The sequence below is a fragment of the Scophthalmus maximus genome, chromosome 7 (assembly GCF_022379125.1).
Source record: "Scophthalmus maximus strain ysfricsl-2021 chromosome 7, ASM2237912v1, whole genome shotgun sequence".
Classification (NCBI taxonomy): domain Eukaryota; kingdom Metazoa; phylum Chordata; class Actinopteri; order Pleuronectiformes; family Scophthalmidae; genus Scophthalmus; species Scophthalmus maximus.
Window position 1 is genome coordinate 24679954 of NC_061521.1, and position 25258 is coordinate 24705211.

A 25258-nucleotide genomic window follows, 5' to 3' on the forward strand; every position below is an offset into this window, starting at 1 on the left:
TATCACACAGTTATTACAGCACCATATCTGCAATATGAGAAATGCGTTTCATTCCGTCTGAACAGGACCTGGTATAAATCGGCTTATTATTTCCCATAACAATAAAAGATAAACTGTAGCCCACACAAGTTGGAATCTGTGCTCCGTCCACAGCCTGTGGTAAAGATCCATACTCTATACTTCCTGCCATAGCTCCTCCAAGCCTCCTCTCACGCGTCCGTGGGCACGATTGGGCCGTGTTAAATTCCATATCGCGGCGCCGCGCTCGTCCGGGTGACGTCCGGAGAGCTCGGGCCGGTGTTCCTGTGGAAAGACGTGTGCTCTCTGTGTCCATTATGAAAACATCGGGGGGGAAACCATTACCGTCCTCCTCTCGCCGAGAAACACGTCGGCCCAGATCAGAGAGAAAGAAAAGAAACAACACATTACAGTGTTATCCATCTAATGCCCCTCTTCTGCTCCTCCGTCTCATAATTTCTCCCACTTCCTTTCTGTTTTTTTGTTTGTTTTCATCTCCAGGGCCAGTATTGTCCAGAAGAGAATCATCTATTTCCAGGAAGAGGGCTCGCTCACCATTCGGCTTTGTGAGAAAGGTAATTGCACCTCGACCCCCCGTCGCCTCCTCCTCCTCCTCTCCCTCGTCGGCTGCTCGTCTTTTCATCCTTGACATCGTGGTGCCATCGGCCCTTTTTTTTTTTTTTGTTACCTGTTGTCTTTCTTTTGTACTAGGATTTGAAAATATGAGATCCAGCAGAAGAGAGCAGGGGAAACGGCTTAATGGAACTCGTGGCAGTCGGCGTGGAATTTAAATAATGTTCCTCAGCATGTCATCGCTGAGTGAAGCCGTCGCTTTTTTTGTGTTGCCCCTGATTTCACTGAGTCAGCGAGGCGACACGACTCTCTGAGCCGTGATGCTACACGTTTATTGTACAGTAAAAAAATCAGAGTCTGTAACAAATGGCTTTTTTCAAACCTCAATCTCCTCTAATAATCTAATAATCTTCCTCTCCGTCGCCAAAAATCTAATTTTCCGAGCTGTTATTCAAAAGCCAATCAAACCACACTGTTTCAATCCGCTGACATACGTTAGGCACCTTCACTGTTCCACTCCTCCCGTAGAATGTTTTATTCCAAATAGTTTTCATAGCTCATATATATTCAAGCGCTCCCCTTGAGTCCCATCTTTGCAAAAAAAAAAAAGAGAAAAAAAAAGAAACATGTGGTCAAGGGCATAATCTGAATATTCATCGAGTCCACGTCGGAGCTGACGTGTCATTTTAATAACGGTTTATTCCGCGCGTGTAATGTCGGTGACATTCTCTGCTGCTCCAGATCGTCGCGGTCCATCTGCTCTTTGTGTGGAAGCAGCTCGCACACGGGCGGATCTTTGCTCGTCTACTCAGCTATGTATAATTTGTTAGGTTTGCGCATCTTGTTTATCATGGTGTGTGTGTGTGTGTGTGTGTGTGTGTGTGTGTGTGTGTGTGTGTGTGTGTGTGTGTGTGTGTGTGTGTGTGTGTGTGTGTGTGTGTGTGTGTGTGTGTGTGTGTGTGTGTGTGTGTGTGTGTGTGTGTGTGTGTGTGTGTGTGCGCGTCCCACTCACTTCAGAGCATGTGTTCGGTGAGGCGACCGAAGCTCCTGCCATGGAGTGCTGCGCCTGCGGAACTGCCAAGTACAGACTCACCTTCCACGGCAACTGGTCGGAGAAAGTGCATCCAAAAGACTATCCACGTGAGTTCAGAGCACGGACGCGCACTGACGCGCGCAATCTGCGGCGCGAACCTTTTTTTCGCCAGGCACGACGAGAGCGCTTAAAAACCCATAGAACACACGAGCACGTGTGCTGCATATGCAGAAAGGTAAGTTGTACTCGGCTCCAAAAAATGGAGACGAGGTCGCCGGAGCTGCGCAGGTTAGTTTTTCCACGGCTCAACAACTGGGAACGAGGAAAACCTGCTAAAAATGGCAAATGATAAACGGACGGCATTCGTACAGCGCGTTATCAGTTTTAACGACCACCCGGAGCACGGTACGCAACCAGAAGTCACATTCACCCGTTCACACACACACACACACATTCATAATAAAGCGCTTCTATATAAAACCCAGCGCTATGACGAAGAAAAAAGTTTTATCTCTTCTGTACAAAAACCAAAGACCAGTGAATTTGAATCTAGTTGCCTGGTAACATGCACCTGCAACCATGCACCTGATTGGACGGACGGGGTGTCAATCACGCTGTATCCATGCTCCAATGTGAAGGCTGCTTTATCCTCGATTTCACTCTAAATGAACCATAATTAAAAAAAAATGATATCATGTTGTATTGAAGAAGACTCGAAACTAGAGATTGAACCATGGACTCCTCAGGAAAGTGTTTTACTGACGTTATGAATCAAGTCAGAAGTAGAGTCGCCCTCTGCTGGTGCTTCCAGAGAACACAGGCTTCTGGCACTAACCGCTTTGGCTTCATTCTCCAGACTACGTCCATTTTTTTTCTATACAGTCTCTGGTTGTGACACGGCTGACGTCCGGCCGTATGAATACACGAGACAAAACCACCAATCACTCTAATCATCAGACTAATGAAACGATTGTCCCAGGCTTTAGTGAATGATCCAATTACAGAGAGTATTCTGTGTGTAATCTGTCACCGAGCAAATCAAGGGAAAATGTAATAGCCACTTAAAAGCCGGCTGTTTATCAGTCTTATTTAAAACCACTGCAGAAAGTAAGTCAGGCAGCCAGCTAGCTCCTCATGCCTCGTACTCACTCCCTTCCAAACCCTAACCAATAGATTTCCCGTCCTCCAGGAAGAGCCAACCACTGGTCGGCTCTGATTGGCGCGTCCCACTCCAGGGGCTACGTGCTGTGGGAGTACGGAGGCTACGCCAGCGAGGGCGTCCGTCAGGTCGCCGAGCTGGGATCCCCCATCAAGATGGAGGAGGAGATTCGACGAAAGGTATCGATCCCTCGTTCATCGCGTTTCTAACGTAACAGCTTATGAAAAATGTCCACGTCTTTTAAAACGTTTTCATGACCCGCGCACTGGTTAAAAACATTCATCAGTGCATATGCAGAGGAGTGTCAATTCAGCTCTTCATCATATGTTCTCAGGCCCGCTTGCCATTTGTCAGAGGCTATTACAACATACTGTGAGGGTAACGACAGGCTGAGGCAATAAAAAAACCACACACACACACACAAATTTCGCTGCGTCAAAGTGACAGCTGATGAATAGTGAACTCTGCCTTCAGGGGATCAGATGTGTGTGTGTGTGTGTGTGTGTGTGTGTGTGTGTGTGTGTGTGTGTGTGTGTGTGTGTGTGTGTGTGTGTGTGTGTGTGTGTGTGTGTGTGTGTGTGTGTGTGTGTGTGTGTGTGTGTGTGTGTGTGTGTGTGTGTGTGTGTGTGTGTGTGTGTGTGTGTGTGAAGTTGAAACGCAGCATAGTCGGGGGAATAGTGCATGACAGGACACAGCTGAGAGGTGTGCCTGAGCATACTTGCATGTGTGTGTGTGTGTATAGGCGAGTTAAATGCTCGCATGACTGTTGGGTGATGTGACAGTACAGTGTATATATTGTGAGCTAATAGTAAATTGTCCCACTGTGCTATGTAGCTATCGCTCAAAATGCTATTTAAAACCCCCACGTCCACGTACGTCCCCACCCCCCCTTTTCAAATCTGTCTGCATTGTGGTTACGGTGACACGGATAAAAACGAACTAACTGTTTATTCAAACACAAATCCACATTACGTAATCCTGAACTACAGCCTGATGTCGGATCATTGTTACTCTGTTTATTCTCCATTGACTCACATGAAGGACCAACTAACGTTTCCCAGAATCACAGTGTCATAATTGTATTTACCATGATAGCGGATTGAGATGGATGGATAGACAGATAGATGGATGGGTGGATACATTGATAGGTGGATAGATAGATGGTTGAGTGGATAGATAGATAGATGATAGATTGATAGATGGATGGGTGGATACATTGGTGGATTGATAGGTGGATAGATAGATGGTTGAGTGGATAGATAGATAGATGATAGATTGATAGATGGACAGATAGATAGATAGATGGATGGGTGGATAGGTGGATCGATAGGTGGATAAATAGATACATAGATACATGGATAGATGTATGGATACATAGATTGATAGATTGATGGATTGATGGATAGACAGATTGATGATGGATTGATGGATAGATAGACTGATGATAGATTGATGATGGATAAATAGATAGATGGATAGATAGCTAGATAGAAAGATGGATAGATGGATGGACTTTTTCGATCCCAAATTGGGAAATTAAGGAACCGCAAAAAATATACAAGTAGAAGGAAAAGATAGAGAAAGAATGTGCATTATATGATTGCAAGTGTGCAATCAGTAACCAGTAATGTTACCCAGTGTGCATAATAAGGTAACAGGAAGGTGCAAATGTGTCTTAATTCGTGTTGTACAGTCTAACGTCTTGTGGCGTTGGAAGATTTCCCGTAACGCTCCTCGTGACAGCCAAGCTGAACGAGGCCTTTTCGGAGAAGCTGCTCCGCTGTGAGTCCAGTGTGTGTTGGAGAGGACGGTCGTCGGGGGGGTTTATCCGTGATCGATATGTACCAGTTCGTTCAGCGTCCTCCTCTCCGCCGCAGCTTTCACAAGTCTCAAATCACCACAAACAAACCCTGATTTATACGTTACATTATATTTCCGCTCTCCTGTGTTCCTGCCTCGACACAGTCTGTCTCTGTGCATCCTCTCTCTCTCTCTCTCTCTCTCTCTCTCTCTCTGCCACACACACACTCTCTCTCTGCGGGTGCTGAAAGGTGTGCCCCGGCCATTTGCGAGGGAACAATAGTGTGTTGTTAGTGGGCTGTCACTGTGGTGTGTGCCTGTCAGTTTAGGTTTGGGCCGTTGTGTGGAGACACTACAGGCTGACGGACAGCCCTAACTCCTCTCTTGGCCGGCTCTGTCTGTCTCCGGGGGCTAATAACTACCCTGACACAATGGAAACTTCAGCCCATTTCATAGCGGAATGAGACGGCTTGATTGTGTGGCGTAGACTGGAATGTTAGCCATTGAGCTGTAGAATGAAACAGCTTGATTGTACACTGCACACGCTGGAATGTCAGTTGTCGGGTTTTTTGGGGACTTTGTTACAGGAGGCAGTTTTAAAAACTCTTTTTTTTCTAATACCTTGAAATAAGAAAGGTTTTGTTGCCGACGCTCTGTCCAGTCCCTTAAGGGAGAACGAGGATTTTCGCTTGTAATCGTTGTTGGCAGCTCAGGAGGTTTTGTGATTGGTTCGGTTTGTCCGTTTGTTTATTAGCAGGATTGCTCAAAAAGATATAAACGTATTTGTATGACATTTTTTTTTATCAATGATAGGGTTCTGGATCCAGGAATGTTTTTGAAGGTGAAACAGCGTATAGGTCGATTGCTCAGCCTTGGCGAAGGTCCACGCTAACCGATTGTGCTTGTTGTCACTTACAAAACTATGGCAAAGTAAAATAATGAAAACAACGTACAATTTCAAAGATTTTCCATTATGAGGCCTCAGGAAGGGTTCAAGCTCCTTCAACAGTATTACAATTTACTGAAGATAAAAGGTCTCAGCAGTGTTGTAGCTACTCAACTGTTGTGGGGAATCGGTAAAGATATTCTCTGTCGCAGAAGAGCTGCAAAGAGAAACTTTACAAAGTGAAATTCCCTCCTGTTTTACCCCAAATTGATCTTTTCAGTAACTTGTTTCCAATAATTTTTTTGGACCAATTGTACAACATTTGACATAAAACAGTAAATCATCAGCATACGGCCATTCTGATCACAACCTTCCTACATACCCATGGTGACCAAACAACCAGCAGCCAAAAGGTGTGTGAGGAGATGGTCTGAGGAGACCAGTGTGGCGCTGAGGGACTGTTTTGACACCACCGACTGGGAAGTGCTGTGGGGTCCACATTCCACACAATAACAAACCCAGGGACCCCTGAACTAAAAACCTCTCTGAACGAGAAAGAGGTTTTTCAGATCTGAGGCGGGTACAGAGGGAGCTGAGAAGGGAGATAAGGAAGAGCAAGGACAGCGACAAGAGGAAGCGTCTGATGCCAGAGAGGTCTGGCGTGGCCTGAAAGTAATATCTGGCCACAGTAGACGGAGTGAGAGGCTTAATCTTATCATATCATATAATCACATTTGCAAAGTTGCAACAAGCCAATATAAAAAAATGACTAATTGACAAGTGATTAATTGACAAAGAATTAAGAGGACATTAATTAAAACTGCTAAACTTTCTTTTGTGAGTTTACAGACAATTCATTTTTTTCTTTTTAAATATAATAGCATAACAACGGTTGTGCCTTGTGCAAGGATTGATAGCAGCTCCTTATCTGTGCTTGAAATATGAAGCTACAGGAAGCGGCTGGTTAACTACAGCTCATGATAAAGACTGGAAACAGAAACAAAATCCTCAAAATGTGTGTGCCAGAATCTGGAAAGCTCACCAAGTAACATCTCATATCTCAGTTTTTAAAATCTGTGCAAAATCAAAGGGTCAATATGAACTTGTGCTTCTCTACGGGCGCCAAGTGAAAACGCTGTGATTTATGAAGCAAAATACAGTCATTTAGTGTTCAGCTATTTCTATTTCTCCAAGTTATGCCACGGGGGAGCAGATGACGGACAGAGGATTGAATAACGTGCTACAGCTGGAAGGTCCTGTGCTGTTTAGTCTAAATGGGAACAATGAATTTGTCCTGACTGCTGCAGCTGAGGTGTAATCAGGTTCAGAAGTGAGGCGACACCGTGCCAGATGGCCTGCGAGAGCCACATCCTCACGTCAGCAGCACCACGAGTCCAAGGTGATTATTTACAGGAGTTTGTCACAGAAATGGAAAGGAGAGTGACTGATGATACCAGATTTTTACCCATTACATTTTACCACACACTTAACCTTGTAGATATAAGATCTTGTTTGTTACAAATAAGATATTCAAGTTATCTTTTCAAGGTTTGAGACTCACACACACACACACACACACACACACGCACGCGTTCTCTCTCTCTTTTCAATTCTCCGGGGGCGTCCGAGTTCAGACTGGGTGAACATCAAAATGGCTGCTGTAAAGGTGGGAAGCCGACATGGGTCAGTAATCCCTGTCTTAGCTGAGAATCCCAACCATCCAGAGGAGCAATCGGCTGTGGTGATGTGTGGACAAAGCCTTATAAGACCGAACCTCTCCGGCCCAGTGGCGAACCTGCCTGCAATGCCCAAACTAACAGACAGACGGGCAGAGACGCGGACGGACGGACGGACGGACGGACGGACGGACAGACGGACGGACAGACAGACAGACAGACAGACAGATGGACAGACAGACAGACAGAAAGACAGACAGACAGACAGATGGACAGACAGACGGACAGACAGATGGACAGACAGACAGACAGACAGAAAGACAGACAGACAGACAGATGGACAGACAGACGGACAGACAGATGGACAGACAGGGAGCTCTCACTCTGCCATGACATGAGAACAAGTCAGTACAGCTCTGTTTAAAATTAGGTGCGTCTTTATTCTTGTGCAGAGAGACCAAGTTTATTCTGCACCTCACCTCAGCTGTTTTCAGACACTATCTCGGGAAAAATGTGGGCAAAATTGATTGCGGACATTTTCCGGAGTTTGCTGTTCACGTATGACGATAGCAGCAGCAGCAGGTTTGTCCGACACGTTCTCAACAGCAAAAACATATTAGACACATTCAGGCGAGGGTTGGTCGCCTGGGCAGGGGGGGGGGGGGGGGGTTCCTTGAACCCCCGAACTTCTGCATGGGGGACGGACGTGCTAGCGAGGAGGCTAAAACCCACGGGCTCTAGCAGCCATTCGCTTGAGCGTCTCTTCGACACACACCACCGCTAACGTCCGGACTCCGGTGCATGTCTGAAACCAGCTCTAGTGAGTCCTGCAGTCAAGGTTAAGACGACCTGCTGCTTCACGTATCACCTGACGACCGTCTCTCCTGCGTGTTTGTTTAAGTTGAACTCGGCCCGAACCTGTCGTCCATCAAACGCCCCCTCGAGCGTGTGAGCACAGCGGCTCGCCGGACAGGACCCGACACGCGCGAGCCTGTGGAAAATATGCGGGATGAAGATCATTTAAAGGGAAAAGCTCCGGGCAAATTTCAGCTCATACCGTCAACGCATAGCTGCTCAACAGCTGAGAGTCCCAGCTCGCACGACTTTCTGAAAAGGAGTCTCCCTCTCTCTGAACGCTGGCACAGTTGACCTCAGGACTCATGAACAAGTTAAAACGCGCCAAGATCCTGAAGGTGGTTTTGTTCATTTCACTGAAGCTGTCAGAAAAAAAGGGTAACACGTTTTTATTTATAGAGAAACAGAGCGAGATGGTAAGAACTACCGACGAAGGAAGTTTAACATTCACCAAACTTCCCTTTCCCTAAATCTGTCATACCTAATTTTACATTGACGCACGTCATGCAAGTTGAATTCAGCATTTCCTCTTTACTACATAGTTGTAACTAGCTTGTTTGAACTCGTGGGAATATCGCAGATATTCTGAAATTCCATCTGAGATTACATTCATGACATTTTGTGCTTCAGAAAAGAGTCAAGGACAAATGCAAGGATATTGCTCATCTACGGGCAATTCAAATTTTCCCCGAGTAGCCTTTATCTCCCATCTGGAAATCAGAGAACTGATATCTGGAATATATACACAAACCTCTAGTTTAGCTCATTCAGCTTTTCTTTTGCTGATCTTGAACCAAAGACTCTACGGTCAGTGGATCTTAAAGACGTGGGTCTATTTTGTCCAAAAAGGAACTAAAAGTGTCTCTTTTACTCCAGCAACAAAATGACGCGGCCCATCTCATCACCGACGGCCTCGGAAATGTCAACAGGCGGCCGAGACGAGCGGAGGTTGTAAAGAAGAAAAAAATGTGAAGAGCGACCAGCCGGGGAGTAAATCCTCAACCTTTCCAGTTGCCAGGGGACCAAAAAATAATAATAATCTGTAGCTTCATAATTATTACTCCCCCCCCCCCCACCGTGAAATGCCACACGCTCTCCGCCGGGTGCGATCGCACGCGGAGATCAGACCGCGGCGAAATGTCAAGAGCTTCCCGGCCAACGAGCCGTTTGTATCAGCGCTGAAGGGGGAGCGGCGTTCTCGCCGGGGCCCACTCAATTGCACTTTTGATGAAGTTTGTGCGAATTCTCTTCTCTGGATGGTTGTACCGCGGCCGGCCCCTCGCGGCGCGGTGCCTCTCCTGCTCACACCTCTTTGAAGAAGGATTTGTCACTCGGGCTCCTCTTCTTTCCGCCTGCATCAGCAGGCGCTCTGGGCCCCCGTCATGGCTACAGCTGTTTGTGAAAAGCCGTTGGATGTGCAGTTTGACAGTTTCACCCCCTCCCCCCCCCCAAAAAAAACTGGCTCAGCCTTTAGTGCCGCAGGGAGCAGGAGGCAGGTGGCAGCTCACCTTTTTGCCTTTATCGGAACAGAGGGACTAAAGGAGGCAGGTTGCACAAAGACACACAGCTGCAGGATTTTCCCTCCAAAACGTCGCCGCGAGCCGCAGGCAGGGCCGGGCCACACCTGGCGTATTCGCCTTGAGCTATAGTACCGACTGTGTGTGGGGGAGGGGGGAGCTGTGGCTGATATTTCCTCTGCACAAAGTGACACTTTATTTCCATTACAAAGTCTCCGTCGGCCGAAAAAGTTTGACTGTTGGAAATAAGGAGGTGTCACAGTGACCTTCTCTGTGCCCGCAGAGATCCGTCAACGCTGGAGGTTTCTCGCCCGCTTCACTTGCACGAGCTCCGTCCCTGCAGATGCTATTAAAGCCTTTTCGTACTTACTTGCATACCTTTTTTTTTTATGTTCTGTATTTTCTGTTCTTTCCCTCCTTCCGGTCAGATTTTTTTTTCTTGGCCTTCCCTTTTCCACCATATGACTCTTGCCTTCTTAACTGTCTCGTCCCTCATGCCTCCTTCTCAGAGCTTTTCCATAAGCGCCGGCTTCTGCCGACTCTCTATTCTCCTGCCGGATACTTCATGTCACGATAATGATTACGATGAATCATAATACCATGGAACAAGAGTCTGTCTGTATTCTGCTCGCATATCTCGAGAGCCGTTCATCTTATCGGCCTCACAGTTGGCAGTTGGTGTGTTGTCGAGGGCGCAGAGGAAGTTCTGTGTTGAACTGGTGCGATTTGGACCCATGATATACGCTCAATATTATGGGGGAGACATATGATGCTCATAACCAGGTTCATAATTTTTAATTTGGGTTATTACTTTAAAAGGTTCACACGCTCTAATGTTCAGTTGACACGTCAGTTTCCTGCAGCTCCTCTTTCACGACATCTTGTCTGAAACACTTGATTTTTAGCTCCTGTCTCTTTAAGGCCCCTCCCTCCCAGTGAAGCCCAGTCTGCTCTGATTGGCCAGCTGGCTCCACTCTGTTGTGATTGGTCAACCTGCTTCCAGCGCGTGTGGGAAGTTCTTTTGCTTCTCGCTTTACCCGGCTTTGTTGGGGGGCGTGTCAGACTAGCCGCTAGACATGTTTTGTGAACGTCCGTGACATGGTGATGTCACCATCTTACGGAAGAAGCGTCCGGACGGCTGACGAGGCGTTTCAGGAACAGAGTTTTCTGTCGGGGGGAGGAGCTCCCTTTACTGCAGACTTTACTGCAATTCTATTACATACACACAATTGAATATCCTTTAGTATATATATATATTTTTCTCACTTTTCTTCATCCGTCCTTCCTCCTTCATGAGAATCCCTAGATTTGAATAAAAAAAAAAAGATTTCAGTTCATAAATCTGTTGCTTTTTTTCTCCTTTGAAGAACTATGGGAACGTTTGTTATACGGGGAAGTTTCTTCCATTCTGGCTTTCCTCCATTTCCGACCGTCTTTCTCACGTCGCCTGCATATTTCTTCTCCTCCGTATCTGCATCTTTTCGTTTCTCTTCCATCCATCATTGCTTTCTCTCTCTCTTCATTTCATCCAAACATCTTACCCACTAACCGATTGATGCCCAGAAGCTCTTATGAGCATCTCATTTCTCTCTCTCCTTTCTCTCTCCGTCTTCCCTTAGTGTCTTCTCTCCGTTTTGAAAGGCCTTATTTCACACAGATTGTCAGAGAGGGGTGGGGTTGGAGAAGAGGACCCAGAGAAGTGTCACTCACTTTCATCTGTCAACTCCAAACACTCTTCACAGGAAATTGCTGCAGACGTGCCACAGATAGACAATGTGCTGGACGGGCGAACCCGAGCGTCCCTACATCCTTATTGGTCCTTTGCAGAAGAAAAGAAAAAAAAAACAGAGAAAGAAAAACACGAGGTGCACTCCAGAGTCCCCCCCCCCGTTCCTTTCTTCTGTCAGATTAAGAGCGAGGGAAGTGGCGAGGGAAGTGACGCCACGTGATGTACTTCCTCCGAGTGTCTCTCACGAACTGTCCCGTCTCTCTGAGATGTCGTTGTCAGTCGCTCGGCACCGACGGAGACGTTTGTGCCGCTGCTCAGAACGTTCCTCAGCACGCAGGGAGATTCTTTTATTATAATTATTATTATTATGATTATGATAGATCTCTAGGTGAGACATGGATTGTGATGTGTTCTCTGTCCTCCTGCTCCGGTCGAGGCAGATGGCCGCCCACTCGAACGAATGAAGGAAGGAACGAAGGGACAAACGAAGGAAGGAAAGAACGAAGGGATGAAGGAAGGAACGAATGAATGAAGGAAGGAACGAAGGGATGAAGGGACAAACTAAGGGATGAAGGAACGAATGAATGAAGGAAGGAACGAAGGGATGAAGGGACAAACGAAGGAACGAAGGGATGAAGGAACGAATGAATGAAGGAACGAATGAAGGAAGGAAGGAACGAAGGGATGAAGGAAGGAAGGAAGGAACGAAGGGATGAAGGAAGGAACGAATGAAGGAACGAACGAATGAAGGAAGGAACGAAGGGATGAAGGAAGGAACGAATGAAGGAAGGAACGAAGGGATGAAGGAACGAAGGGATGAAGGAACGAATGAATGAAGGAACGAACGAATGAAGGAAGGAACGAAGGGATGAAGGAAGGAACGAATGAAGGAAGGAACGAAGGGATGAAGGAAGGAACGAATGAAGGAACGAACGAATGAAGGAAGGAACGAAGGGACAAACAAAGGAAGGAATGAATGAAAGAACCAACGAACGAATGAAGGACCGAACAAAAGGACAAACGAAGGAACAAATGAAGGAAGGAAGGGATGAAGGAACAAATGAAAGAAGGAAGGGATGAAGGAACAAATGAAAGAAGGAAGGGATGAAGGAACAAATGAAAGAAGGAAGGGATGAAGGAACAAAGGAAGGGATGAACGAAGGGACAAGCGAAGGAAGGAATCATCTCTCACATGCATGTGCACATATTTACTGTGTCCCATCACGTCGTCCCTTGGAGGAGGCGGAGCCTCGTCAGTGCTCCGTAGACAACGACAGGGTTCGTTGATGAAAACACGGGGGAATCGTTTCATTTTTCATTTTGTGCTCGTTATTCGCCCCAGACTGACTCATGTCTTCATACTTATTGTTCGGAGGAGTCGTGATGAATTCCATCAGTGCTGCCTGACACCAGGCCGCCGCCTCGCAGTTACCTCCGGGAGACTTCTGTTTTATAATCAGATACACCTCATCTTTGGATCCGTCAGCCTTTTAACGCCACTCCGCTTCTTTATCTGCATCCACTCGATGCACTTCATCACCTCGGCTGTGATTGACAGTCCTCGTCAAGCCGCTCATTCGCTGCAGGTCACGTGATGCAGGCCGACTGCCGTCACGCCGTATCTGGACTTAACTGCACTTGTCACTGAGAGTGAGAGGTGGGCGGGAAATGAGAGACATCTCAGCCCATCGGTGTGTGTGTGTGTGTGTGTGTGTGTGTGTGTGTGTGTGTGTGTGTGTGTGTGTGTGTGTGTGTGTGTGTGTGTGTGTGTGTGTGTGTTCGTGTGTGTGTGTGTTCGTGTGTGTGTGTGTGTTCGTGTGTGTGTTCGTGTGTGTGTGTGTGTGTGTGTGTGTGTGTGTGTGTGTGTGTGTGCACATCCCATTTCCTCTTGGTGTATCTGTGTGATTTGTGCACACGTGGGAGTGTATGTTGTACGAGTTCTCCCTGTGAAAGAGTGACAGGTAGTTAAGTCAGGGAGCAGCCGATGACACACACACACACACACACACATACGCTCGCTCGCTCGCTCCGAGAGTCCTGGGGGATTTTTGGGGGAAAAGCTGTTGGCGGCTGACAGGCGGACGGCGTCTCACAAACGGACTCTTTAATTGGCCGAGACTTTCCAGGAGGCGGACGAGTGGACAAACGGAGCAGGCGGCGAGGACGGTGACGGCAGAGATACGAGCCCCTCCGACGCTCTCCGGCACCAATTAATGACCGACTCTCTGGGAGAGTGCTGCGGTCGGGAGGCCTCCTTCAGGCTGAGGGGGCATGTGAACACGCTCAGGGGAAAGGATGCGAGTGGACGGGCACAAACGTTTGTCCAATGTCTTGTTCGTGCGAGAGTGGAGATTGTTCCAGTGTGAGACAGTGGTCATAGAAAAGAGAATAGTTCTAATTAGAGCCCGACCGATATATATATCGGTTTGCCGGCAATATCGGGCAATATTAGCCTTTCACAGACGTATCGGTATCGGACGATATGTTTAGAGCTCATTATTGGCCGATATTATTGGCCAACAGATATGAGCCTTTAAATGTTGCATTTATGTTTCACATTTTACGTAAAATAAATGTTTTTATTTGGTTGTATTTGTTTTTTTATTTCAATTTACAGTTATTTATGATAAAGTTCATGGTTAAACTAAAATATCAAGCCTCCGTTACATGTCTTTGTCATAAAGGTTTGATAACGACATCTTAGGAATCATTGACAGATTTAAAAATGATAATATACTGTATAACGGCCGAACTATCGGTATCGGGAATCTTATAGTCCCAAATATCGATATCGGCATCGGCAACCAAAAATCCAAATGGGTCGGGCTGTAGTTTTAATTTAGTTTAAGCAGCCAGATTTTTAAAACCTCCAAAATTCCATATTCCATATGTTTTTAAACATTATAGTATAGTTTCACATTGATATTTATCACTTTAATTATCATTTGACTGGCTAATCTCCAAGTAACGCAACACGAAAATTCCCCTTTGCGTTTGATGCGAAGGCAGCATTAAAAGTTGGGAAGTGGGATTCCTTTGAATGGCAGCAGGTTGGTTCCAGTGAGTGTGTAGGTGTGTCATTGTGTGGTGATGACCACGAGATGCACTCTCCTTAATGCGTCTTCCTTTTTCTTTCCCGTTGGTCGTCAAACAAACCGGACGACGTCCTTGGTCTGGTGTACGACCTTTAATGCGTCCCGCTGCTGGACACGTCTCTGTCGCGGCTTTTAGGAAAAAAGGAAAGAAAAAAAATTACGATTCGTGCAACAGACGAATGCGTAAAGAGCCTCGACTAGAAAAAGGGAGAAAGGAGGTTCCAAAGTCCACGATGGCAGACAGAGTACAGAGGGTCAGGCTGAGGCCAAATCTGACAAACACCGACCGCCAAGGGCAAAAGCACAATGAGGACCAGGCGAAGAGCAGAGAGACGGACGCCGAGGCACGTCGACACTCTGGCAGCGAGCGAGTTGACGTCACGGCGGGTCGCCAGTGGTCGTCCGTCCTCAGTCTACGGTCCGGATCCGACACTGACGGCTTCTTTGAAGAGAGGAAGAAGCCTTTTGTTCTGTGTTTGCATGTTCGCCTGGTGCAGCTCAAGGGTTCATCCACATCCTCTGGCTTCCTCCCACAGTCCAGTCGGACCCCCCCCCTCCCCACCACCACGACCCGTCCTGTATGTCTCTGGTTGAATCCTCCCGCCTGCCTATTGACGCTCCCGTGGCGCCCGGAGGAGAACGGAATCCAAACTGGGTTAGATTTGAAAATTGAAACCGTCACAAACGAGCGGCGAGCGTTCCTCCAGAGGTACGTCCTCCTCACGGTTTCCTCCTTTGGTGCAAAGGCAGCACAGCATCAACGCGGCTGGCAAACATTTTTTCATGCGCAAAGCGCTGAAATTCAGAACCTTGCCAGCTGTCAGTTTGCTCAGCGCCGGTATAAAGCTCCCGACATGAAGCGTCTGTCGGTAAGGCTTTAAATAAAAAAAAAAGAAAGAAAGCTGAATCCCGAGACTCACTGTACCTGAGACAAACGTGTTTATTCCTCCAGACAGATTCCCTTGTTATCCACATACGATTTCACAGCTTGTAATTGTTTCAGCAGTGGACTGTGGCTGTTAGACAGGACGACGACGCCGCGTCTTCAAGCGTCCTCCGTTCATCTGGCGTTGAAAAGGACTTCGACGCTTCACTTTGCAGCGATCGGACTTCGTTGGGTCTCGGATGCACCGAGGGAATTTGTGTTTGGTTGTATCCTTTATATATCCCTCTTCACTGCCGGCCTCGGAAGAGCTCTTTAACGCCATCATTTCCTCCATTTTTAATTTTCCTGAATGTCGCACGTGACACCGCCGTCTACTGAAGTGTCCGCTCTCCACTTTTATACGTCATAATGTTCTGTGTGATCTTATACACCTCCCCAGGGAAGAGAATTGGGTCTGTAAAGATAATGCGATGGCAGAGCCAAAACGGATAAACCCCCGGTATACGTGATGGATTAAAACAGAATTGTGGTTGTAATAACTCTTTGCCCAGTCGTAAATGTTTAATAGGGACATTTTAAAATGCACAGCGCTGTCGGAGGGCGGCGTCCAGAGCGGAGCGCTCTCCCTCACTCCGGGGCTAAAGATCAGCTGTCAGCAAAATCAATGGCGACGGGGAAGTTTGCGAGGCCGGCCCGCTCCGCGGCGCCTCGGCTTGTCCTTGGCGTGTCTTACTTTGTTTTGCTTTGTCCGGTCATTTTACATCACTGTCGGGGGAAACTTTCCTCCGCTCGAACCGAGGAAGAGGAGGAGGAGGAGGAAGAGGAGGAGGAGGAGGAGGAGGAGGAAGAGGAAGAGGAGGAGGAGGAGGAAGAGGAGGAGGAGGAAGAGGAAGAGGAAGAGGAGGAGGAGGAGGAGGAGGATCAGGAAGAGGAAAAGTTGACGGCGAGAGCGTAGGACGACAGAGGACGCTGAATTTTTAAAAAGACGTTGCCAAAGTGACGACAATCGTCCTCGACGGGAGCGTGACACCCGAAGCGGGAGCTAAGACGTTTTTGTTTTCACTGCCTCGTCCTCCCTCACTTTATCAAAACCCAATTTTTGTCTCCTCACTTTTTACGATTGCTGCTCGATCGATTTATTTCTCTAAACTACTCTTTTTTTTTTCCAGAGTGCCGCAGTCACAATTGGTATTCATACCAAGGTATCAGATCGCTGACGTATCTAACCCACTATTACACCAGTGAAATGTTACCTACAGAAAATACGCAATGTTCTGAAATTGAATCAAATATAATCAAAATCGGTTGATGTTAGGTTTCACTGCTATGCTACTCCCCTATGGTGTCTTTAGAAATGAAATGACATTTTCTTTAATTGGTTTTAAGTAAACTTTTTTGAAATTAACTTTTTTCCACCAGTAGGGGGTGCTACCACACTTTCAGCAGACCTTATACTTCCAGCGTGTTAGGATAAACCATTTTATGTTTTTTTGCTAGATGGCATGTGATGATGATTTCTTTTTTGTCTACTACTGTTTCCAAGGTTTACAAATTAAAGCCCCAGTGTGTAATTTTTGTAATTTTCTGGCGGCATCTGGTGGTTGAGTTGCAAACCGTAGCCAACTTGAGCAACCGACAGGGGACACCTAATGGCGTTTTCCGGCAGCGTCTGAAAATTCAACACGATAGCGACGTATTCTGGAACAGTTTAGTTCATCAACCGTATTCAACACGACGTAGAAACATGAAGACTCACACGGAGGTCGGGTCACCTCATGTAACTATATTTAACTCATTATACATATATCAACACCTAGTTATGGACAATATGTTCAATTTCTGTGAATAAGTTCTTCTAAATATTTACACACTGTAGCTTTAACTTTTTAACCAAAGTGGAGTAGAGGTCGTTTCAGAAAGGGGAAAAAATGGATGTCTCTCCTGTTCAATCATAACTCCGCATATGAATCAATAATAAAACTGACGGCTCCAGTGAACAATCTGCGTTTTGCCAAGGTCAAGAATAAACACTCGTCTAGTTTCTTTGCGTCCGTCTGCTGAAATCATATCTGCGGTTTCCATGGTCAATATTGATCCTGCGGGAACGTGTCGAGAACTGATTGGAAACCTTCACGCCGCCTCTGTTAATCCGGCACATCGCTCAGTGTTTCTCTTCCCACTGGGGAAAACTACGGCACTTCTCCAAGCTGCCACTTAATGTTTCTGCATCTGTCTGTGTGTGTGTTCGCCTCCGCCTCCACCCTCTTCTAATTGGGAATTTGTATTCATTAAAAGCGCCGGATGAGCACTAAGATGCGAGTCCACACCTGTTGTTTGTGTCGGGAGGCGGGTCGGGATTAACAGCGGGGTCCAACAGTTCCCCTCCACTCTCTCATCAATTATCACCATCACATCATGAATCCACAATTATCTCCCGAGCCGCTGCCCTCGGGCCACGTCCGACCCTCCGTCTAACAGTTTTCAAAATAATGAAAAGACATGTAAGTTATTATTGGGGGCCTTCCTGCCGCTGAGTTTCATCCTTAATTATTCGTTTTCCATTGTATCTCATTATGGGTGGGGAGGGAAGATGACGTCTGGATCCAGAGGAGTTGGGGTTTGGGCACGTCGGCTTCCGCATGCATGAGGGAGAGAGAGAGAGAGAAAAGACAGAGAGGCGGAAAAGATTAGTTGATAGTCGGGGAAACAGAAAAACGTTAATGACTGATGGGCCGGCGGAGAGAGGAAGTGCAGCAGCTTGTTAAACTTCACAGGCCGACGAGGTAACAATATGTCGGGGGGGCTTTATAATGAGGACGCTTCTCTCGTGTGGACCGAGGCTTTAATCCCCCGACACGTCAGCAGCGTGACATATGGTAAACAGTGCATTGTTTGTCACCTACTCACCATTTTCTATTTTCTTTTCTTTTGTGGCACATTCCCTTGTCGTTCTCCCTGAACTTAGTATCCCCCTCACTTTTCTTCTCTCGCTTTCATTCCCTCCTTTGTGTTTTGCCGCCACCTTTTTCCTTCCCTCCCCAGTGTGTCCTTGCTCGACCTCTTAAAGGTGACATATTATGCTCATGTTCAGGTTCATACTTTTAGTTTGGTTTACCATTCGGAAAGGTTTACATGCTCTAATGTTCAGAAAAGACATCAGTGTTCTCACACTGTCCATTCCTGCAGCTCCTCCTTTCACCCTCTGTCTAAAACGCCTGGATTTCTTTTAGCTCCTCCCCCTCCCGATAAACCCCCAGTCTGCTCTGATTGGCCAGCTGGCCCAGTCTGTTGTGATTGCTCAACCGATTTCGAAATGTTTAGGAAATGTCACGCCCCTTCACCAGAGAAGTAGAGATTCTCAGATTGCAGGCGGGGTTACCCCCAGCAGAGAGGAATCTGAACCAGTCGTTCAAACTTCAGGCTTAAGGGTTTAACCCGCTCACAAAAAGTGTACAAACTTTTTTTTTCTCATAATATGTCACCTTTAAAAGATTCCTGTTTTTTCTCTGTGGATTTTATTGTTACTCTGTGTTTGGATTTGCGGTTGTATTCTGTATCTTTTTCTCGTTGCCTTCCTAGTGTGTCTCTGCCTCGGTGACTTTTAGTTTTCCCTTGTGTTTAATTGAATATCAAGTTCATTGCTTCCTGTTTTCTTGTGACATTCATCTCTTCTTCTCATGTCTCTGGTTTTCCATCACTTTTCTTGTGCCCCCCCCCCCCCCAATTGTCTGCACCTGTTCCCCTTATGTGTTCCACCTGTGTTCAATTAGCCCCGCCCACCTCCTGTGGAACGTCTCTGTGATTCCCTTTGTGTTTGTCACTTCGTCCGTTCCGCTCAGCTTCGTGCTCTGCCACCGGGTGTTATCATATGCAGATGTAAAACATGAAGCTCTTCCTGGTTGTGTTTTGTAGAGCGAGTTTCTCTATTAACACGAGTCACAAGGAGGATCGTTGTAGGAGAATAAAAGTGGATTGAACTCATTGGGCCTACGTGTAATTAAAGATTGATTCTTGGAGGAAAAAGGATCGAGGAGCAATGAATATTAATTAGATCTAATGCTCCCTCTTAAATAAAAACCTCTTTAAAGCCCGAGCTTCTTTTGAAAAGAACCTCCTAAAAGCTGAGGGGTTTTCAGAAAAAAAGTAGAAACTTGAAATCAAAATCATTTGACATCTTTAACCTTTGGTTTTTATTGTAGATCGTTGAGTTGGCTGACAACAACCAGCAGATCTTTCAACATGTTTTGTTTATTGATTTAAAAAGAAGAAGAAATGATGTTACCGTGTTGCATCAGGTCGGATCTTTGCCTCTGGCTCGTCGTGATACTGGCTCTTACTCGCTGAAATCCTCCACCTCCTCCAACATGTCTCTCAACTCGAGCCTTTGGCCGGTGGCTCAGCCGACAAGTCAAAGTCTGTGTTCGGATCTCCTGTGTCGTTCATCACTGTTGTTCTCTTTCAAGCAACCGCTTTACTCGTCTTCCACCTTGCTCCCTTCCCTCAGGTCGGTCAACCGTTGTCTGAACTGTTAACTTTAGAAACTCTTTTTGGCAGCTGCAAAGGCTGCAAGAGAAGTTTAAAAAAAATTACATTTCCCATTATGCGTTTAACCATCTCAGCGTGAATTTTAACACAGATGTCACGTCTGATCTTAATGGTAGATACACAAATATCTCGGATACATGTGGTTCCTGTCTCAGGGAGCAGAAGTAGTTTTCACTGAATTGTGATTGAACATCAATTAACTACTGGTTTGCACCTTTGTTTCTTTTGATAGGACATTAACAATACGAATTTGGGTGAGTTCCTTAACCTGCAGCCACATCCTGGTCTCTCTCTCTCTCTCTCTCTCCCTCCCCATGATGCCTTGTGGGTGGTATCTGGTGTGTTTTCTATATTTTTATATCCCCCGCGTCTTCTATTGTTTGTCCTTTTGAACATTCAATGCCTCTTACTGCATTAAAAAGTTAGGCATTGCCTAGAGACGACAACATTAGACTTTCATGAGTAACATTTTGAGTGATTTTTTCTCGGGGTTGACTTAACATACAGCCTTAGTGAACTGTGCCTCTCCTTCACTTCACTGAGTGCATCCACCAGAAGCCGACTTGCATAATGAGCTTGGTGAGCCGGGAGGTAAACGTGTAGATTTGCGATTTACAAAGTCAATGGAAAAAGTGCAGTTCTTTCATTTGCACTGCACCGTTTTCTTGATAAATTTGGTCCCAGAAGCGTCCACAGCTCCGAGCAGCTGTGCGAGGCGCAGGAGGGCCAGACGGGACATTTTCTGCCAGTTGTGTCGGGCCAGGTCGAAGTGGCAGCAGGTGAAGTGTGTACAGTCCAGATGCCCCAATCCTCAGATATGTTTTCCAACTCCTCCTGAGGGGGTGCTTGGGAATTCTGAAGCCAGATGACCCCGCAGTCCAGACTGTATTTGTTCTTCAGGCGAAATGAAATAACGGATTCTACATTGAAGTACGGAGGCTCCGCTTTAATTTGAGTACGGTTTACACCAATAAAGGAAGAACTGTGGCGGTAGACACACAGACATACAGGTATCAATGAAGTCAAACGAAATGATATCACTATGAAGTGGAAAATATTTGGTGGTCAGTGACGACCTGAACTGTCTGCATCTTCCCCGGATGATCCACAATCTTATTATTTTGGTCATCACAAAGTGCATGACCAAAGGTGAAGGTTGGAATGTAGATCCACCAGTCTGTCAAAAGGTTTCTCCTTCGTTCGGGACATCGACTCACTTCCGACCCGGACAGAGTCCGTCTGCACTTGTCCGGAGTTTTGGAGCACCAAAGATTCAGATGCCATGTTAGTTTGAAAACTCTGGGGGAGCGTTTAGGTATGGATGGGTAGAAATAGAGAGAAGTTTGGAAACTATGATGATGCCACTCGCGTGCCCTTTCTGTTTGGTTCTTATCAGTCACAACTCGACAACCAGTGGTCAAGTCAAATCATTGTAAAATCTTACAGCTCCACCTCGTCATCAGGCCAAGAAAAGAAACCCCTCGTCTTACACTTACAATTGTTTCTCTTCTGAAGTATTTTCTGTAGGTAAACAACTGCAGAGTAGGCGATCTGCTTCCTGTTTTCACTGGAACACGCTGGAATACATGCTCAATGTATGTGCACGGTCACGTGACAAACGTTTTCAGGTGTGTTCAAGTGTGGACGTGGATTAAAACTGGTACGAAGCGGAAACGCTCGTCTGGACGGAGGTTGTGTTAGTTTTCCACGAGGTTGTTGATACAGGAGCAACTGGACTTGGTTACAACTTCTTGAAGAGGTTTCACCTCTAAGGCCTCTTCAGTTCTAACTAAGTTGAGGTGAATCCCAGTTATTGTTTTAGTTTTAAAACCAAAACGCAGTAGTACGGACATAGCCTAAGTCAAAAGCTAACTTTAGCATGCTAACATGGTCCCAATGACACTGTTTACCATGTTATCCATCCTGATTTTTTGTGTTCATTAGCACATGGTGGCAGTGCAAGAAGTCTTAGAGTTGGTGATTCAACAAAGTCCTCGACGACCACCGTCGTCTGTCTTCGTGGCAACAAGAAAGCCTCACATGGCACCAGAGGAATCAGAAGACGACGATCCCAGGGGTCAGCGGAGTCTGCGGAATTCATCATTATACAAACAGACCCCGCGTGACACTCGTGGTATTTCCCCGAATGCACAACGAGACCTACACGATCTCCGAGCCCACTGAGCCGGATTTTGTTCACTCCGCTCTCCGTGCTGCCATTTCACACCATTGTCCTTTCTGCCAACCCTCCGTTCCCTCCTCACATTCCCCCGCTCCGTGTTATTCTATTATAATATTCTATTCTATGATAAGACGTAATCAGCCCCTCCCCTCATCTCAACCTCAGTGGCGGTGTCAGCGCTGACATGTGGGTTGGCCTTTTCCTGTGCGACAGCAGCCTGACACCGGTTCACATCCCTCTTCATTAGAGACGCTGCAGCCGGTTATATTTTGCGCCACTCAGCCTGGGTGGTGTAATCAGTTGTGTTCAAAACACCAATCCAGCCGCCATGACAAGATAATTACGGCTGGTTCCCGGGGGAGACGTGGAGTCGGGAACCACAGAACTCAAGTAGAAGTTGCAGCTGCAGTTGCACCATTAGGTCTCAGTCCATTCAGTTTAATCAGTGTTTTTCTGTGAAGCGTGTGGGTGGGGACAGACACGGTGGAGCGCTTAATTACTTGCAATCAGTCTCAGACCAAAAAGTTAAATTTGCACCTATCTGCCAATGGCTGGAAAGAAATCAATGCTCAAAATCTTTTTCAACCGCTCGTAGAGCTGCATTAGTTTGTGTTTCCTGTCGATTAAGAGGTATGTGATGGGGGGGGGGGGGGGCTGAAGGGAATATGAAATAACCGATGGACTGGAGAATATTTAGATTAGAAATGATGTTCGACAGCACTAGTTATTTCAGTCACTCCATCATGTGTGTGTTGGGGGGGGGGGGTCTTCTGATGTTTTAAGGTTCAAAATACTTATTGTCATTGTGCACAGCCAAATTGTTAAAACTCTGGGCCAGTTCCCGATTCCGACAAATGAGCTAAAACAAACAGATCCAACCAGTCGATGTTAAAATGAGAGTAACCGCACCAATAACGTGAGCAATTTTCTCTGCTGAATCCCGAGAGCAATGTAAGACGCGTCGAAATGATTAAACAGAAATGACCTGTGTTTTTTTAATCTTTCGTTCTCTACCTTTCCTCTTTCGACAGTATCTGTTGCTCACTGATGCTTTTGACTGTATGAAAATCTGCACCCTCCGATGCTTCGTCATTACGTTCCACCATCCAACATCTTTTTACCTTTTAGTCAAATTACGTTTCTGTTGTACGAGGGTGTTTTGAAGCCGTCCTGAGTGGAAGACATGTCAGATCACAGCCGCTCTTCAGACTCGCGTCTTTTATTATCGGCAAAAGAAGCGTTTCATGTTTTATCCTTCAAGTGCGGATGCGTCACATTCTGCAGTACAGCGCGCTGCGACCGTTGACGTACTGAAACACAGTGGAAATAAAAATAGCCTTGGATTGATGTAGTCGCCAAAATTGCCGTCATTAACATATCTGTTCATGTTAAACAAATACAAAATTTGACTGCAGTTATGAGACGCTGTGCAAAATCCGGACAACACTATGATTTCCAGGAGAAGAGCCTCTTTTGCACTTTGCACCTACGAGCACCGGACGAACAAATTGGGGAAAAGTGAGAGACGCACAATCTGTGCACTTGTTGTTGATACGATAATTGAAATTGAATAAATGCATTTGAATATAACTTTAAGTAAAGCATCCGAACAATTCCTGGAAGAAATATGTGATGCGTTATGGAGGCCCAAGACGGCGGTGGGGGGTGGGGGGGGGGGATAAGAGGCAATGCTCATAAAAGATAATTTTTCATACAGCGGGTTATGTGGTGAAAGCCATTTCAGAGTGTGACATATATTCCCCGTAGCTGCTACGAGCCTCATGAAAGTTTAATGAGCAGGAAGAAAAAAAAAGAAGAAACCACAGTTAATGTATTCTTTGCTGGAAAACTGCAGCAGCCCAACAGAGAAGAGCACAAAGAGAAGCAGCGTGAGTGCCCCTCCGTCCGAGGTCTTCTCCGGTGTTCCGTCGGTCTGTGGCCGTAAACATCGCCCGGCTGACAGGCCACACACACACACACACACACACACACACTCTCCGCTGCGTGTTGTTACACATGTTGCTCCTTGCAGTCTCTCTCTTGTTCCTCCGGCCTTGGAGCATCCCCCTGCGGTCAATCCTCGTCCATTTAACGGTTTCCGTGGCGATGTTGTGGCAGCCGCCCCGCGCCGCGCCGCACTCTCTCCAGACCTCCGTCCGTCCGACCCTCCCCGCGTTTTTCTCCAAATGGTTGTGAACACAGGAAACAACCCAGCGCGAGCGGCGGGCGACTTTATTCCCGCGACAGGGCCGGGGGCAGGGGGGATTCATCACTCGCTCTCGACTCCAGTTACACCTCGGCCCGGCTCAAGGTCAAAGCAATTACTGGACTTTCAATCCCACCCTGACCTCCCTCCTCTTCACAGGACTCTTACTCCTCTCACTCCCCCCCGATCCTCGCCTCCTCCTCCCTCCTCCCTCAACACTCGTGTTTTCTTGTTCTTTTTGTTTTCCTTTCGCTGCTCTTTTTCTTTTTCCGACACCTGGAACTCACTTTTCTTTCCTTGTTCCTCCACGGTGGTCTTTCCACTTGACAAGTTGCTCACAGATAATTACTTTCATTTTCCTAATCATTATTATCTATTACTGTGTCACACGTTTAGAGCAGTAGACTCGGAAGTTGCGTTAAAGTCACAGCTATCACGTCCTCCGTTGATACTCTTGTATCTCACCACTGGGTCAGCAGCTGCAAACCAGTATGCAAAGTATCAATCGCTCCTTGAGCGTCCGTCCTGAGCGACCGCAGGTGGACGACGGGTGCGAACGAACGCATTGACGATGCATTCAGGACGCCGGTGGATCAGACCTCGTTGGGAGGCGGCCTGAGACGCAGGTGGTCGCATTCTTTTGGAACCGTGTGGACGTAAGTGCGTCGGAGGAGCGCCCGCTCAGCCGACGTTCCTTTGACCCCGGTTCACCCCCTCGTGATGAACCGAAAAAGATTTCCCATTACATCCATTTGTTGGTGGCCTCCTTTGTAAAGCTGTGCACCAGGAACGGCGTATGGTGTTTATTTGCATATCGAGCGGAGAGGTGACAAGTGGACACAGGAGGCTGTTGTGATGGAACCTCATCAGGACAGATATTAATACCCAGTCTGGACGGATGCTGTACAGTCTCGAGCAACGTGGTGGACTGATTGACTGACCGACATTGCCCACCCCCAAGTTCCCGGCCTAACCAAGCCTGGCATGACTGAAAGTGTTTCCCCTTCCTGCTCAAAGAGCAGTTTTAACATAAACGATTAGATCCGCTCCTCTGTTGTTGCTTTCTTCCACCCGGAGGTTTTCTCAGGTCGGCCCCTC

The 25258-nt window shown here is 46.8% G+C and overlaps 1 protein-coding gene across 1 annotated transcript in view; it reads left to right on the top strand.

Annotated features, from left to right (window-relative positions):
- Positions 1-25258, top strand: part of LOC118315975 (spondin-1-like) — a 77441-nt gene that overhangs the window by 25193 nt on the left and 26990 nt on the right. Inside the window, exons 4-6 of the mRNA XM_035643707.2 lie at positions 520-593; positions 1609-1731; positions 2814-2962. Coding sequence (XP_035499600.2) covers positions 520-593; positions 1609-1731; positions 2814-2962 — 346 coding nt within the window. The remainder of the gene's footprint in view (positions 1-519; positions 594-1608; positions 1732-2813; positions 2963-25258) is intronic.